The following is a 14,356-nucleotide window of genomic DNA, read 5'->3' as shown; positions in this document are numbered from 1 at the left end:
TGGACTCGATAATCTTAAAGGTCCTTTCCAACCAAACCATTCTGTGATTTTATGCTCAGCAGCACCCACGTGTTCTTGCTGGTTTTACTGCTTAGCACCTCCCAGTGACAGTACTCAAGAGACTGGGGAAGAGACGGAGCATTTCCTTCCCCTGATGAAAAAGAAAAACCCAGGTACTACTTTCCCATAACTCTCTCATGCTTGCCAAATAAAAGGTGCCAAAGCACCTAACTCCCTTTCATGGCACTGATCCTTGCCGTTTGGAATCTCCAAACGAATTTCTCCAAGAAATTCTTGACTATGAGGGTGGTGAGAGCCTGGCCCAGGTTGCCCAGAGCAGCTGTGGCTGCCCCCTCCCTGGCAGTGTTCAAGGCCAGGTTGGATGGGGCTTGGAGCAACCTGGTCTGGTGGAAGGTGTCCCTGCCCGTGGCAGGGCGTTGGGACTGGATGGGCTTTAAGGTCCCTTCCAACCCAAACCAGTCTGTGATTCTGTGATTCTATGAGACAGCCCAGAGGAGGAGACCAGCCCATGAGGAAGACTGAAGGTGCTGATGTGGGGACAGAAAGGGGCAAAAGGTTTGGTATGACCCTGCAGACACAACAAAGTTACAGGGATTGGGCTTGCAGGGAGGATTATTTTACACAATGACAAGGGTGGTTTATCAGGAGGTAGATTGCCTTGGGACGGGGTGGAGGCTCCTCTAGTGACAGCCTGATGCTGTGAAAGGGGCAGCTCAGCCAGCCCGGGTATGAAGCGTGTCACTTATACATCACGCGTGTCCCTAAGGAAACGTGGTGATATACAAAAACAGCACCACAAGCGTTTGGATGGTGTTGCGTGCCCATTGCACCCTATACCTCCGTGCCAGACCAGCCTACCCTCATTTGAATCATAACCTGGGAGGTGGGGAGAGATTTTTCACAGAATCACAGAATCACTGAGGTTGGAAGAGACCTCTGGGCTCATTGAGTCCAACCATTGCCCTGACACCACCATGGCAACTAGACCAGGGCACTAAGTGCCATGGCCAGGCTTTTCTTAAACCCCTCCAGAGATGGTGACTCCACCACCTCCCTGGGCAGCCCCTTCCAATGGCTAATGACCCTTGCTGAGAAGAAATGCTTCCTAATGTCCAACCTGACCCTCCCCTGGCCAAGCTTGAGGTTGTGTCCTCTTGTCCTAGCGCTAGTTGCCTGGGAGAAGAGGCCGACTCCCACTCCACTACAACCTCCCTTCAGGTAGTTGTAGACTGCACTAAGGTCACCTCTGAGCCTCCTCTTCTCCAGGCTAAACACCCCCAGCTCCCTCAGCCGTTCCTCGGAGGTCAGACCCTCCAGACCCTTCCCCAGCTTGGTCGCCCTCCTCTGCACTCGCTCCAACACCTCAACATCTTTCTTGAAGTGCGTGTCTATCCTCCATAACTGTAAAGAATCACTTTATTTGTATAATGAAGCTGAGGAATCTCCTATGATCACCCTGGGAACAGACAGTTTCATATAATGGGCCAATACAGGGATATTGTAATTAAAAGCACAAGTCTGGCAACACTTTGTATTTCTTCAGAGACCAGGACTGCCGTTAGCAGCGAATCCCTTGATGAAAGCCTGCTTTCAGCAGTCTCTTCTCTCCCCACCTGCAGGGAGGACAGCTTTGGCACACTGCCACACCAGCTCTTGCAGACTTTCTGAGAAGTGGGGCATCCCAAAATGGGAGGTGAAATAATGTGAATTGCCGTAGTCCACCCCTCCAGGGAGAGGAAAAGAGCTGTGTTGCAGAAGAGGTGGCAGATTTCTCCTGGGAAGTGAAGGAGCATGAGTGATTGTTCTCCAGGAGATGAAATTGCCCATGAGCAACCAATCTGGAGAGGAAAGGAAGGAGGAGACTGGCTTTGGGGCATTGCTGCTCTGGGATTAGACCTGCTGCTTGTTCCATCCCCAACAGAGCGGGGTAAGGATCTGCCTGTGGATCTGCTTGGTTTTCCAGGTGTACACGAGCGGGTTCAGGACAGGCGGCACCAGGAGACAGGCATCAGCCAGGAGCGTGTGAGTTGGGGGGGCAGGTGCTTCCCAAACCTGTGGATGATGGACAAGCCAATGAGTGGGATGTAGAAGATCAGGATGGCAGTGAGGTGGGAGATGCACGTGCTGAAGGCTTTGACTCGTTCTCCCTGGGAGACGGTGTTCAGGATGGCCCTGATGATCATAGTGTAAGACAGGAGGATGGTCAGGGAGTCCAGGCCCTTGGTGAGTATCACAGCGGTCAGCCCGTACAAGCTGTTGACCTTGACATCCCCACAAACCAGCCTCAGCATGTCCTGGTGCAGGCAGAAGGAGTGAGACAGTTGGAGCATGAGGATGTACAGGCAGCAGAGAGGCAATGCCATCCAGTAGCTGCTCATCGGCAGACCGGGAATGCCGGTGAGGATGAAGGTCAGGGGACTGGATCCAGTCTTAGTGGAAGATGACATCTCAGGGACTGATGGTCCACTGGTCTGGAAATAACAGAGCGCCTTGCTATGAGACACCCCATGCACCCTGGCTACTACGGTGTTGGGAGGGTAGTCTGTAGGTAGCCTGTAGGTAGCCTGAAGAGCCTACCAAGGGCCAAGAAACCCCTCTGCCACGGCCCTCATGCATATCACAGAATCAGAGAATCACAGAGTGGTTGGGGTTGGAAGGGCCCTCTGGAGATCATCCAGCCCAACCCCTGCCCAAGCAGGGTCACCCAGAGCACGTCGCACAGGGTCGTGTCCAGGCGGGTTTGAATATCTCCAGAGAAGGAGACTCCCCCCTCCCTGGGCAGCCTGTGCCAGGGCTCTGGCACCCTCACACCAAAGAAGTTCCTCCTCATATTCAGATGGAACTTCCCATGGTTCAGTTTGTGCCCATTGCCCCTTGTCCTGTCACTGGGCACCACTGAGAAGAGTCTGGCCCCATCCCCTTGACACCCCCCGAGGTATCTGTGAGCATTGATAAGATCCCCCTCAGTCTGCTCTTCTCCAGCTGAACAGCCCCAGCTCCCTCAGCCTCTCCTCGCAGCAGAGATGCTCCAGCCCTCTGATCACGCCATCTCTGATATCCATCACATCAGCCAAGGAAAAGCCATAATGGACCAGCCCTGGGATCACTGTCTGGGCAGGAGAGGGAGGGGGAGAGAGACGAAGGCAGAGAAAGGTCAATGTTTGTGCTGAACCGAATCCAGTCAGACCACAAGAGATAACATCTCACTCTGAGATGAGAAGTAGCCCCATTATATGTGACTCTGTATTGATTTCTTCCCTTTTTGTTTAAGTATGGCAAAATGTATAACGTTTTAGGGAGCTTTATCAGCTAAACCCGCAGGTCAATTAACCAAACTCACTCTGATGGAAGGAAAATGGATTTGTGCTTTACAGCTGCCAAAAAGGTTAAATGGGAAGGAAGAAATTCAGGGGCTCAAATAAGACTGAGAACCCAAAGTGGTGTTTTGTCTGCCCGAGGCCATTAGAAAACCCAACAGCAAACACCAGGTCTCCAGTTAAGCACCCTGGAAGCCGCCTGCTTTCCTGGGCAGCTTCACAGAATCACAGAATCAATGAGGTTGGAAGAGCCCTCTGGGCTCATCGAGTCCAACCATTGCCCTGACACCACCATGGCAACTAGACCAGGGCACTAAGTGCCATGTCCAGGCTTTTCTTAAACCCCTCCAGAGATGGTGACTCCACCACCTCCCTGGGCAGCCCCTTCCAATGGCTAATGACCATTGCTGAGAAGAAAATCTGAGAACTCACTCAATCAGCACAAACTGATTGAGATTTGTCCCAGAGTTTGTCTGCACGCCCACACACACCCACACAATGAGACCTCATCTTCTCTCAGAAAAAAAATAAACCAAGTTTTCACGTGGCCAAAGGGTCAGACCTGAAGGACAGCGGTGGGAGAGCAGCTGTGCCTGCGAATAGCTCAGCTCACCACGGCGCAGTTCCTCAGATGCCACCAAACACCCGCTTCCCTGATCAGGGGAAAGAGCCATGGAGGGACAGAAGTGAGAGCTGACCACCCCTGGGATGAGGGAAAAACCTTTGCCACTGAACCGAGCGCTGTGGGAGAACTGGGACAGCAAAAGAGGTAACTGAGGGTATAGAGAACCTAAAGCCAAGGAGCTGAAGACCCCCCTTTGCTCCTGTGGGGAGCAAAGTCATTGTAGAAATTAACTTACACGTCCTATTCATGTAGCACTTGAGAGAATGAGGAAAAATTTTAATTATTGATCAATTTTTAATTATTGATCAATTTTTAGGGTGGTTTTCATACCAAGCCCATCTGTATACATGAGATCAGAATTAATATTTAGCAAAGCAATTTGCCATCTTAGCACTTGTCTAACACTCCAGTTTGTTGTTTCTGCCAGAGACTCTTGTAAATCCTTGCTTTGATGCAAGCCCTCAAACAAACTGAGGGCTGAAAATAAAAAAAAATTGGCATAAAAATGTGTATTCAGAAAATTCCCCAGTTTTGCCCTGCTCTGTGAAACTTTTGCATTCTGGAAAGTGGAGAGATCCAGCCCTGGTACCTTCCATCCCCCCCAGTGCCACTGTGCAGCTCCACAATTTATACATAGGTACACTTTATATATGTATATTTGTATATGTGTGATCCCCCTTCCTTCTGCCTTTTAACTCCATGAGTCCCCAAAACCAGACGTGCACCCACTGCTCCACACTGGTGTAGTGGGCCTGGGCTCCCCATCAGTGATGTTCCTTCAGGGCACACCAGTGAGGACCCTGGAGAAGAGGAGGCTCAGAGGTGACCTTAGTGCAGTCTACAACTACCTGAAGGGAGGTTGTAGTGAAGTGGGAGTCGGCCTCTTCTCCCAGGCAACCAGCGATAGGACAAGAGGACACAGCTTCAAGCTTGGCCAGGGGAGGGTCAGGTTGGACATTAGGAAGCATTTCTTCTCAGTAAGGGTCATTAGCCATTGGAAGGGGCTGCCCAGGGAGGTGGTGGAGTCACCATCTCTGGAGGGGTTTAAGAAAAGCCTGGCCATGGCACTTAGTGCCCTGGTCTAGTTGCCATGGTGGTGTGAGGGCAATGGTTGGACTCGGTGAGCCCAGAGGGCTCTTCCAACCTGGTTGATTCGGTGATTCTGTGATTCTGTGACCCAGCTCTGTGCCCCAAACAGCAGTGAGGGAGGGGACAGCGAAGGGCATGGCTGGTACATGAAGTGGTCTTGGTGACTGACTCATCCCAGTCACTTCTAAGGTAGATAATAAATAACCCACAGAGTAATGCTCACCTGCTGGTGGTCCTACAGGCTGCGTCGATGCCGTATGAGTAGTTACCGATGCCAACTATTGTCTTTTTTTAGTCTGAAGCACCTTAAGGAAGGCATTGTCCCTGATGAAGGGGCATTTCCCTTGGCAAAGAGGTTCTGTGCATGAGGGTGACTTCTTAATGTCTATAAATACCTGATGGGATGGTGTAATGAAGACAAAGCCACATTCTTCTCAGTGGTATTCAGTGGAAGGACAAGAGGCAACGGGCACAAACTAGAAAAAACAGGAAATTCCATTTAAACATAACAAACATCATTTTTTTTTGATGATGATGTTAACCAAACACTGGCACATGTTGCCTAGAGAGGCTGTAGAGTCTCCATCCTTGGAGATACACAAAACCCAGGTGTACATGGTCCATGGGACTTAGTGCCCTGGTCTAGTTGACATGGTGGTGTCAGGGCAATGGTTGGACTCGATGAGCCCGGAGGGCTCTTCCAACCTCATTGATTCTGTGATTCTGGGCAACCTGCTCTGGGTGACCCTGCCTGAGCAGAGGGGTTTGCCAGGATGATCTCCAGAGGTCCCTGTCAGCTTCAGTGACTCTGTGACTCCAGATAACATGTACACCTATTTCATGCTATAAAAGCGCTGCTCTGGTGGTACTACAGTGCAGCTCCCATCTAGTAACATAATTTCAGTATAAAAAAATAAACACACAACATTCTAAGACTGCCAGAACACCACCTGGCTCCAGAGGAGAGGCAGAACCAAGTCCTGCTCTGCCCCTTCCCTTCTGCAGCTCCCGGGTGCTGTCACACTCCTTCTGCCTGCACCAGGACGTGATGAACCTGGCCTGTGCCAACACCACCCCCAGCATGGTGTACAGCCTCACTGCCATCCTGCTGGTCATGGGGCTGGATGCCATCCTCACCTGTCTCTCCTACATCCTCATCCTCAAGGCTGTCTTGCGGCTGGCATCATGGAAGGAGAGGCTCAAGGTGTTCAGCACCTGCGTTGCCCATATCTGTGTGGTCCTGGCCTTCTACGTGCCCCTGATTGGGCTGTCCGTGGTGCACAGGTTTGGGAAGGACCTGGCTCCACTGGTCCATATCATCATGGGGAACATCTACACCCCAGTGCCTGTTGTGCTCAACCTCATCATCTACGGGGTGAGGACCAAGCAGACACAGAGGATCCTGATTTCAATTAAAATTTCCGACGACAGGACTGCCCACTGAACTGCACCCAGCTCTTGGCTTTTCTTGGCTTAGCTTTGGGGATGGCAGATGTGCTCCTCTCTGACTATGCAGCATGCTGCCTTGGCCCTTGGCAGGCTCTCAGTCGCTATCACAACACAAATAACAATGATTTATGACTGCAAATTGCAGAGCAAATATACTTTGTGCAGCAAGCACTAGTACTGTAGTAAAAGACTACACAAGCTCGGCAGGTTGATGGCTTCATGGATGCAGTCAGAGCCCTTCAGGAGTTAACATTTAGCTGGGACTTGTTCCTGTCCTTGCAGTGCGTCCCAGAAAGGCACTGGGACAGACAGACAGTATAAACCACTTTCACCTAGTATTAACTTTTTCACTGTGTCTTCTTTTTCTTGCATTTATTCACTGCCTATAATTTAGAAAATTATTTTTGGAAGGAACGGGTAAATACCGCTTTGTGGATGCGGAAATTTCTAGCACAGATCTGATTAAGAGCTTCATTTCCTGAATTAGGAACAAATTAACTCATTATCCACACAGCACAAAGCAAAACAATATTTGTAAATAGCAGCTCAAGATGTTTGTGGGGAGGTGTACTGGGTGTAGATGGTATGGTTGGGGTAGAGGAACGGGGTAGAGGGAGGTCCAGGGCTGCCCTGTGCTGGACACAGATGGTTCCAGCTGGACCAGTAATGGACCCATCACACACCAAAGCTGAGCCAGCCAGGGGAGTTTGTGGTGCCTCTGTGAAAACATAGTTAAGGAAGGGCAGAAAATGTCAGACTGAGAGAGGAGGAGTGAACAAAAAGACTGAGAAACAGCGAGGGGAACACCAAGGTCAGAGCAGTAGGAGATGCTCCATGGTGGTAGAAGCACTTGTACAGAAGTGACTGTGGGCATGGAGGACCCACACCAGCACAGGTTCTCCCCTGAAGGGACTGCAGCCCATGAATAAGCCCATGATAACAAGGAGAGGAGGAGTCTGGAGTGAAGAAGTGACTGGGTACCACTGATGCTTTCAAGGAGTCATCGGTCATAACTCCAAGATGCCTATTCCTGAGTGGGGGTGGACAGCTCATGGCACAACGTTGTCTATGCAAAAACAGGGCTGTGTTTTGCCAGCGCACCTCAGTTTTAATGAATCTATACTGAATTTTACTGTCCAGTTTATCACTTCATCATTCAGCTTTGCAAAGTTCTCCCATAATCCCTCATCTCTACCTCTTTGGGTACAGTGGTTTCATAAAAAGCTTCATAACATCCTAACTCACATCCTTCCCTAAATCTCTGATCAGTAGAAGAAGAGCTGCTGAGGACAGCCTGGGGAAGGAAACAGAGACCCCACAAGACCCTGTGACCCTCACGGTAGCGTGGGCAATGAGCCACCACATACAACATGAGCTTGCTGGAGGTGGGGATTTCTTACCTGCTGGGCTGCGATTGCAAAAGCCGAGTCAGGGATGCAACAGCTACAGATATACTAGGAAAACAGGCCAGATTTTGTTCTTGTGCCACATAAATTCAACACTGTGAACAGGAATCTCCTTTTGTAATAGTCCAGATTCATAAATATACTGGTTATACTGCAAAACACTTTCTTATTCTAAGGCTTGGAGAAAATTAAGGAAGTAGATACACTAATTCAGCAGAAATATTATGGATTTTTTTCTTTTCTTGTGCTACATTTGCAGCACTGATCTATGAATCAGATCTACAGCAGCCTCAGACATCAATAAATAACTCGGGCAACAGAAATCACATCTAAGTCATATGAGGACAATGACAATTGAAAAGACAGCTAAAAAACCCGGTGCTCACAGGTGTTTGTGCTCTCCCCATGACTTCGGAGCTGGTCCCTCGAGCCCCCCAGTGCATACAGGGGTGGAGGAAGGGGACAGTGCTCTGCCCTCGCTGTTGAGGGCGGGGTAAGGTGCGTGCAGCAGGTTTAACCTTGCCCTTACCAAGACCGTCCTCAAAGCTCACGATGGAAAACATGAGCAACCCTCCTCCAGGTAGATGCATCATCGGCCATTGCATGTCTAGCCAAGACAATTACAGGAGAAGCCACAAGGCTCCTTAAACTGATCTTCTGGGCTTCTCCTCCTCTCCTCATCTTCCAGTCTCTGCAGATTTTTACTAGTTTTGATTGTTTTATTTTAAAGGACCAGTAGCCCAAAGGGCCAGCACACCCAAAAGTCATTGCTCTTTGTGTCACATTTGTAGTACCAGACTGAAACAGCTGAAAAACTGACATTGATCCCAGATGGGGGGATTATCTGAACAGCTTCCTGCCCTCCTTCCCCAGCACCCCTCTCCCTAAATGCCATACTGATCGTCCGTGGTTCATACATGACCTCCACCCTCAGAGACTGCAGGGACAGGGAATACCTAAACCAGGTCCAGTGGATCCGCACTCATTTACAAAGCATTCACTAAAGGTCATGGATGCTTCAGGATCCTCAGATGAAAGGTGACATCAAAATACAGCCCTAAGAAGCCACACTACCATCTTGTGCCCCAGAAGGAGTGCAGTGACACTGGATTCAAACCCAAAGTGAGTTTTACACCCACAGGATTAAGCCCAAAGGACACACGCACCTTTGTGTCTACCAGGAGAACAGCTAGTCATGCTCAGAGGGGTATTGGCCCACCCAGAGTTAAAATCTTCCCCCTTGGTGGACCAAAGATCTGTTTGGTGCTGCTTGGTGCTGAGACAGACTCAACCCATGCAGCGGGGAAGCGGAGTGAGTTTGTTTACAAACTGTTGCTATTCCTGGCTGTTCCCAGGCAGCAGTTCCTCCTCTGCGATGATTACAGTCTCTGAAGTCCCAGCAGTGAGTGATGAGGGTGATCGGGTTCCTTGAGGCGTATAAATATTTCCGTGCACGTCCTTTTGGCAGGTCGAGGAGTTGCTTGGTTGTGTTAGAGAGAAACAGTGTTTGAAGGTGATGTAGGTACAGCCACGGTCACATCCAACTCCTCCAGGTGAGCTGGGTAGATTTTTTTCCTTTAATCTGGTGTTATGCCAGTATTTTTAAGCACAGTGGCAAGCTCTGAGCCAAGTTCAAACCTTAGCCAAATCGAAGTGAATATAAAGCAATCTATCCAGAAAAGCTGCTGTGCAGATATGCCAACACATCTGAGTGGACTTCGTCTCTTATTGAGTTAATGAGCTGCTTCATCACTTCCAGACATCCCACATTCAGTGAATACTGTGGTAGAGAACTGCCAGTCATACACCTGCAACCTCAATTTGCTTCCTGGCATGGGTTGATTACAACAGTGCTAATTATTTGGCTGCGAGCTGTTCCTTGGTTGAATGAACTTCAAACAAGCTGTAGACACGTAGGGGTAACATCTGCTAGCGCAGTCATCTCTGAAGACCTGCAATTACCTGATCATAGCTCTAGTCCCGTCCTTCTTGCTTGCACAGACCTGAAGAGGATGGCAAACACCACGAGGAAGGTAATAATTGGTTCTTCTCCCTTATGGAAAGGACAAAAGTCATGAGCTCTGGTGAGATGCAGGCTTGAAAGTGCTCTGAAATGGGTGATTTGGGGGAAGTGTAGAGTTTCTGCAACGGGAGATCAGGTCATGCATGTATCTACCAGAGATTACTTTTGATCTTATGCCGGGGAAGGGATATGGACTGGATGATTACTCTAGCTCTCTTAAAACCCCAAATTCAAGGGAACTTTGTTCCGTGGCAGGCTGCACGCTGATCGGGAGTGCTGGGTTAGCACAGTCAGCTCAGCGTGTGGCTGCAAAAGGAGCTGGCTGTGTGTTTTTCACAGGCTCAGACTGCGTGGCTGGTAGATTTACAACGCCTAAGAACCACACAAAATGTTAAATCCATCAAATCTGGTAAATTTAATGCTTATTGCTCAGCAGCAGAGAGGCAGAGCTGACAAAAATGAGTGAGGAAAGAGTTAAAATCTCAGCTTCACCTACCAAGATCTATCCCCTCCTCACAAAGTCGGGGGAGCTTTGCCAGTACAATAGCAATCAAAGATTTCAACTTCGTTCAATATCGAACTTCTCATTCTCTGGGGGTATTTTAATCTGATTCACTGCTTAAAAATAAATTACAATAAGTTCGCAACAAATCTAACGGGGTGCAGTGAGCTAGGTCAAGGTGCCTGGTGATGCCCCCCATGACTAGAGAATCTTCTGGGTTTTGACTCCTGCAATGAGCAAAACTTGTCACTTTACAAGTTACTGAGCTAATTGCACAAAGTAAAGCTCTATCAGCTTTTCATGCCAATGAAGCACAAAGAAAATGCTCAGAAGTGCTTCAACTTGAAAGGGCTGCTCCACTTGAGCACCAACAAGGCTGAAAGTGCTGCTCCCACCCTTCCCGTTGCGTGTACAACTCAAAAATAGCCAAAGTCACAGTATCTTCCTAACGTGGCATTTGTATGTAGGCTACAAGTGCAGTCGTTCTTGGGGGCTGGTGGTAGAAGGGAGAGGTCCGTGCAAGGCTGGGTTGGAGTTGGGATGAAGGAAGAGCTCCTCCAGGTGCGATGCTCTGTGCAGGGCTGGGACTAGATGGCACTAGATGCCTGTCCCCCTGTGTGTGTTCAGGGTGAGGAGGCACCTTTGATTGCCAGCACTGCAGGGCACGTCAAGAGGAGGACACATGAAATGAAGAGGTCAGGTGTAACGTGGATGCAAGTGAAGTGCAGTGGGGACAGTGTCTTCGCATGACCCAAACGGGCTGGTCAGAGAGGCTGAGATGAAGAGGTCACTTCTTGGGTATTTCACGTGTACCCAAGAAATCAGACCCTGCTAAGGGACCAGAACTGGCACAGCACAGAATCACAGAATCAATCAGGTTGGAAGAGCCCTCTGGGATCATCAGTCCAACCGTTGCCCTGACACCACCATGGCAACTAGACCAGGGCACTAAGGGCCATGCCCAGGCTTTTCTTAAACCCCTCCAGAGATGGTGACTCCACCACCTCCCTGGGCAGCCCCTTCCAGTGTCTAATGACCCTTGCTGAGAAGAAATGCTTCCTAATGTCCAACCTGACCCTCCCCTGGCGAAGCTTGAGGCTGTGTCCTCTTGTCCTGTCGCTAGTTGTTTGGGAGAAGAGGCCACTGGGAGAAGAGCACTGTGGTTGTACATGAAAAGGACCCAGTAAAAACTGAGTCTGATGCTTGTTTAACAGCATAATTGAATAATCCGGGTAGCTTTACTGTACCAGATGAATTACAGGTAACACTGCCCAGAACAGTACACGGGATTTGTAGACCAGTTACCTCTGACAGAGAGGAGGGAGGAAGTATCTGCTTTTTTTCCGAGCACAGGATTACAGGATCTCGGATGTGTTTGCCCTTTCCAGATAAATAATTCTGGCACGAGACACATTTCCTGCTGGACTGGCTTGTGCCAGCTGTGCCACCCCGAATTTATAGCCGAGGTAGCTGAGTACACTGCAAACAGAGCCCTCTTTGCAATAAACTATTATAAATAACATTGTCTTGGCAGCATTTTCATGATATTGGCTCTGCAGCAGTTGGCCTTACATTGCAAATAGCAACGACTGGAAACAGGCTGAAATGCCTGTTGGTTTGTGTCATGTGGAGGACACGAAGTGGTTTGGAGGAGAGACGAAACTATTTAGGAGTCAAGGAAGTCAAATGCCTGGAAAGCCAGGGAGATGAAGTCTGGCCCTTTGCTATGCTGGGGAAAACAGAGGGTACAAGTGCCTGAGAAACTTCCTTCTAATTCCCACACTGCCAGCAGGCTCATTTAACCCTTCCGTGCCTCTGTTTTCCCAGCAAAACAGGGACAATCCACAGCACTTCTCTCTTTTGGCGAGGGCTTGAGGGTAAGGAGGTGCAAAAATGCTCTGGGCAACAAACAGCGATGTTGCAAATATACATCTGCTGCAATTTCCCAAGGTGGGACTCAGATGGGACACACCAGCCCAGGAGAGGGGATGGTTTACACCTGCAGAGGCGTGGGGGTGACCAGAGTCCTGCTGAGCTGCATGCCCAAAGTATTCTGGATCTTCCTCCTTCTCCCATCTTAGATTTTTGTACTGATGGCAACTAAATGTGCTCAACTTTTAGTTTGTAACTCCCAAACTATGGACTGGAGGGGTGGGGACAATGGCCAGAGACCAGCCCGGGATGGGAGCAGAGGTGAGATAACTCCCATACTTTTGGCTAATACCATGTGTGTTTGTGTCTTGCCAATGGTGGGACTGAGTGTACCGGGTCTGTGTGCCTGAGAAGTGGCTGGAGTCCATAGCAGTGCTTGCCACAGCTCTTTCTTCTCCCTGTCTATGCCAGCTGTTCCTGTGTCTTCCCTTCCAGCTCTGCAGCAGTGCCTCATGTCCTTCCCAAATCACTCCAGTCCCTCATCCTTCATCCTGACAGGCATCCCTGGGCTGGAGGATGCTCAGTTCTGGATTGCCTTCCCGTTCTGCACCATGTACTTCATGGCAATGCTGGGGAACATCACACTGCTCCTACTGATTAGGATGGACCCAAGCCTGCACCTGCCCATGTTTCACTTCCTCTCCATGCTGGCTGCCATTGACCTCGTGCTCACCACTTCCACCATGCCCAAGCTCCTGAGCATCTTCTGGTTCCACTCCCATGAGATCGACTTTGAGGGTTGTGTGGCCCAGATGTTCTTCATCCACAGCTTCTCCACAATGGAGTCAGGGGTCCTGCTCACCATGGCCTTCGACCGATACTTGGCCATCTGCAAGCCGCTGCGCTACTCTGCCATCCTGACTGGCCTCACTGTTGCCAAGCTGGGCTTGGCTGCTGCGGTGCGTGGCATCGCCATCATCACCCCTCTGACGTGTATGGTGACCAGCCTGTCCTACTGCGGCCCCCACATCATTCACCACTCCTACTGCGAGCACATGTCAGTGGTGAAGCTGGCCTGTGGGGACACCCGACCCAACAGCATCTACGGGATCACAGTTGCCACTGTTGTGGTGGGCTCAGACTCCATCCTCATTGCCGTCTCCTACGTGCTGATCCTGAGGGAGGTCACAAATGTCTCCTCCAGAGAGGCTCGTCTGAAGTCCTTTGGCACCTGTGGCTCCCACATCAGTGTCATCCTGCTCTTCTATGTGCCCGGGCTCTTCTCCTTCTACATTCAGCGCTGGGGCCAGAGGGTCCCTGCTCACCTCCACATCCTCGTGGCTGACCTCTACCTGCTGGTGCCTCCCATGCTCAACCCACTCATCTACGGGATGAGGACCAAGCTGATCCGGGAGCGGGTGCTGAGCCTGCTCTGGCAGACAGGGACCCAGCCCAGGTCCTGACCCCAACCCATCGCTAATGCCAGGTGGGAAGGAATGGGGTTCGGACCAGAGAACAATGGCAGCATGTTTGGGGAGCATAGAAACAGCTTAAACAGCTGTCTGCTGGAAAAGCAGAGTGATCTCTTCATCATCTTGGCCAAACCCTAAGAGCTGGAGGCACCATGGACAATTTGACTGGTGAAACATTACTTTTAGAAAGTGAATTCTACATTCCTGTTCAGAATGGAATGATAGATGGTGTCTAACTGTATCTGTAGTCATCCTCACATCTGTATCACCTCATGATTCTTCTCTTAATCTCAAAGACTGTTACCACTTTGGGAATTAAAGTCTGCTCATGGATTCATCCTCCGCATGTCCCTTTGCTCCCCGATCTCCATTTATTCACCTACTAGTTTTTAGCAGCTGCCTGATCTTGGTGCCTGGCTGTGAGGGGGGAGCGTGGGGGCTGTGTATGTACATTTACACAACACACTCATCCAGATGTTGGCCCAAATAGATGTTTTTTTCCTCCCAATCCTGTCCTGAAACCTTACTGACGCATTAGACTTAGTGCCCTAGTCTAGTTGCCATGGTGGTGTCAGGGCAA

The 14,356-nt window shown here is 49.9% G+C and overlaps 2 protein-coding genes across 2 annotated transcripts in view; both read left to right on the top strand.

The window, feature by feature from the left end:
* Nucleotides 1-6,496, top strand: part of LOC137660488 (olfactory receptor 51E2-like) — a 41,986-nt gene extending 35,490 nt beyond the window's left edge. Inside the window, exon 2 of the mRNA XM_068395354.1 lies at nt 6,058-6,496. Coding sequence (XP_068251455.1) covers nt 6,058-6,496 — 439 coding nt within the window. The remainder of the gene's footprint in view (nt 1-6,057) is intronic.
* Nucleotides 6,497-12,768: 6,272 nt separating this feature from the next.
* On the top strand, nt 12,769-13,767 carry LOC137660487 (olfactory receptor 52K2-like). Its single transcript, XM_068395353.1, has one exon. The coding sequence runs from the start codon at nt 12,769-12,771 to the stop codon at nt 13,765-13,767; it is 999 nt and encodes a 332-aa protein (XP_068251454.1).
* Nucleotides 13,768-14,356: the final 589 nt, after the last annotated feature.

The sequence above is a fragment of the Nyctibius grandis genome, chromosome 2 (assembly GCF_013368605.1).
Source record: "Nyctibius grandis isolate bNycGra1 chromosome 2, bNycGra1.pri, whole genome shotgun sequence".
NCBI lineage: Eukaryota > Metazoa > Chordata > Aves > Nyctibiiformes > Nyctibiidae > Nyctibius > Nyctibius grandis.
The sequence above is the reverse complement of the archived record's forward strand: the minus strand, read 5'-3'. Positions and strand labels throughout refer to the sequence as shown.

What these genes read in the sequence shown, in the direction of transcription:
- LOC137660487 (XM_068395353.1), top strand. Translation starts at nt 12,769, where the DNA reads ATGCCAGCTGTTCCTGTGTCTTCCCTTCCAGCTCTGCAGCAGTGCCTC.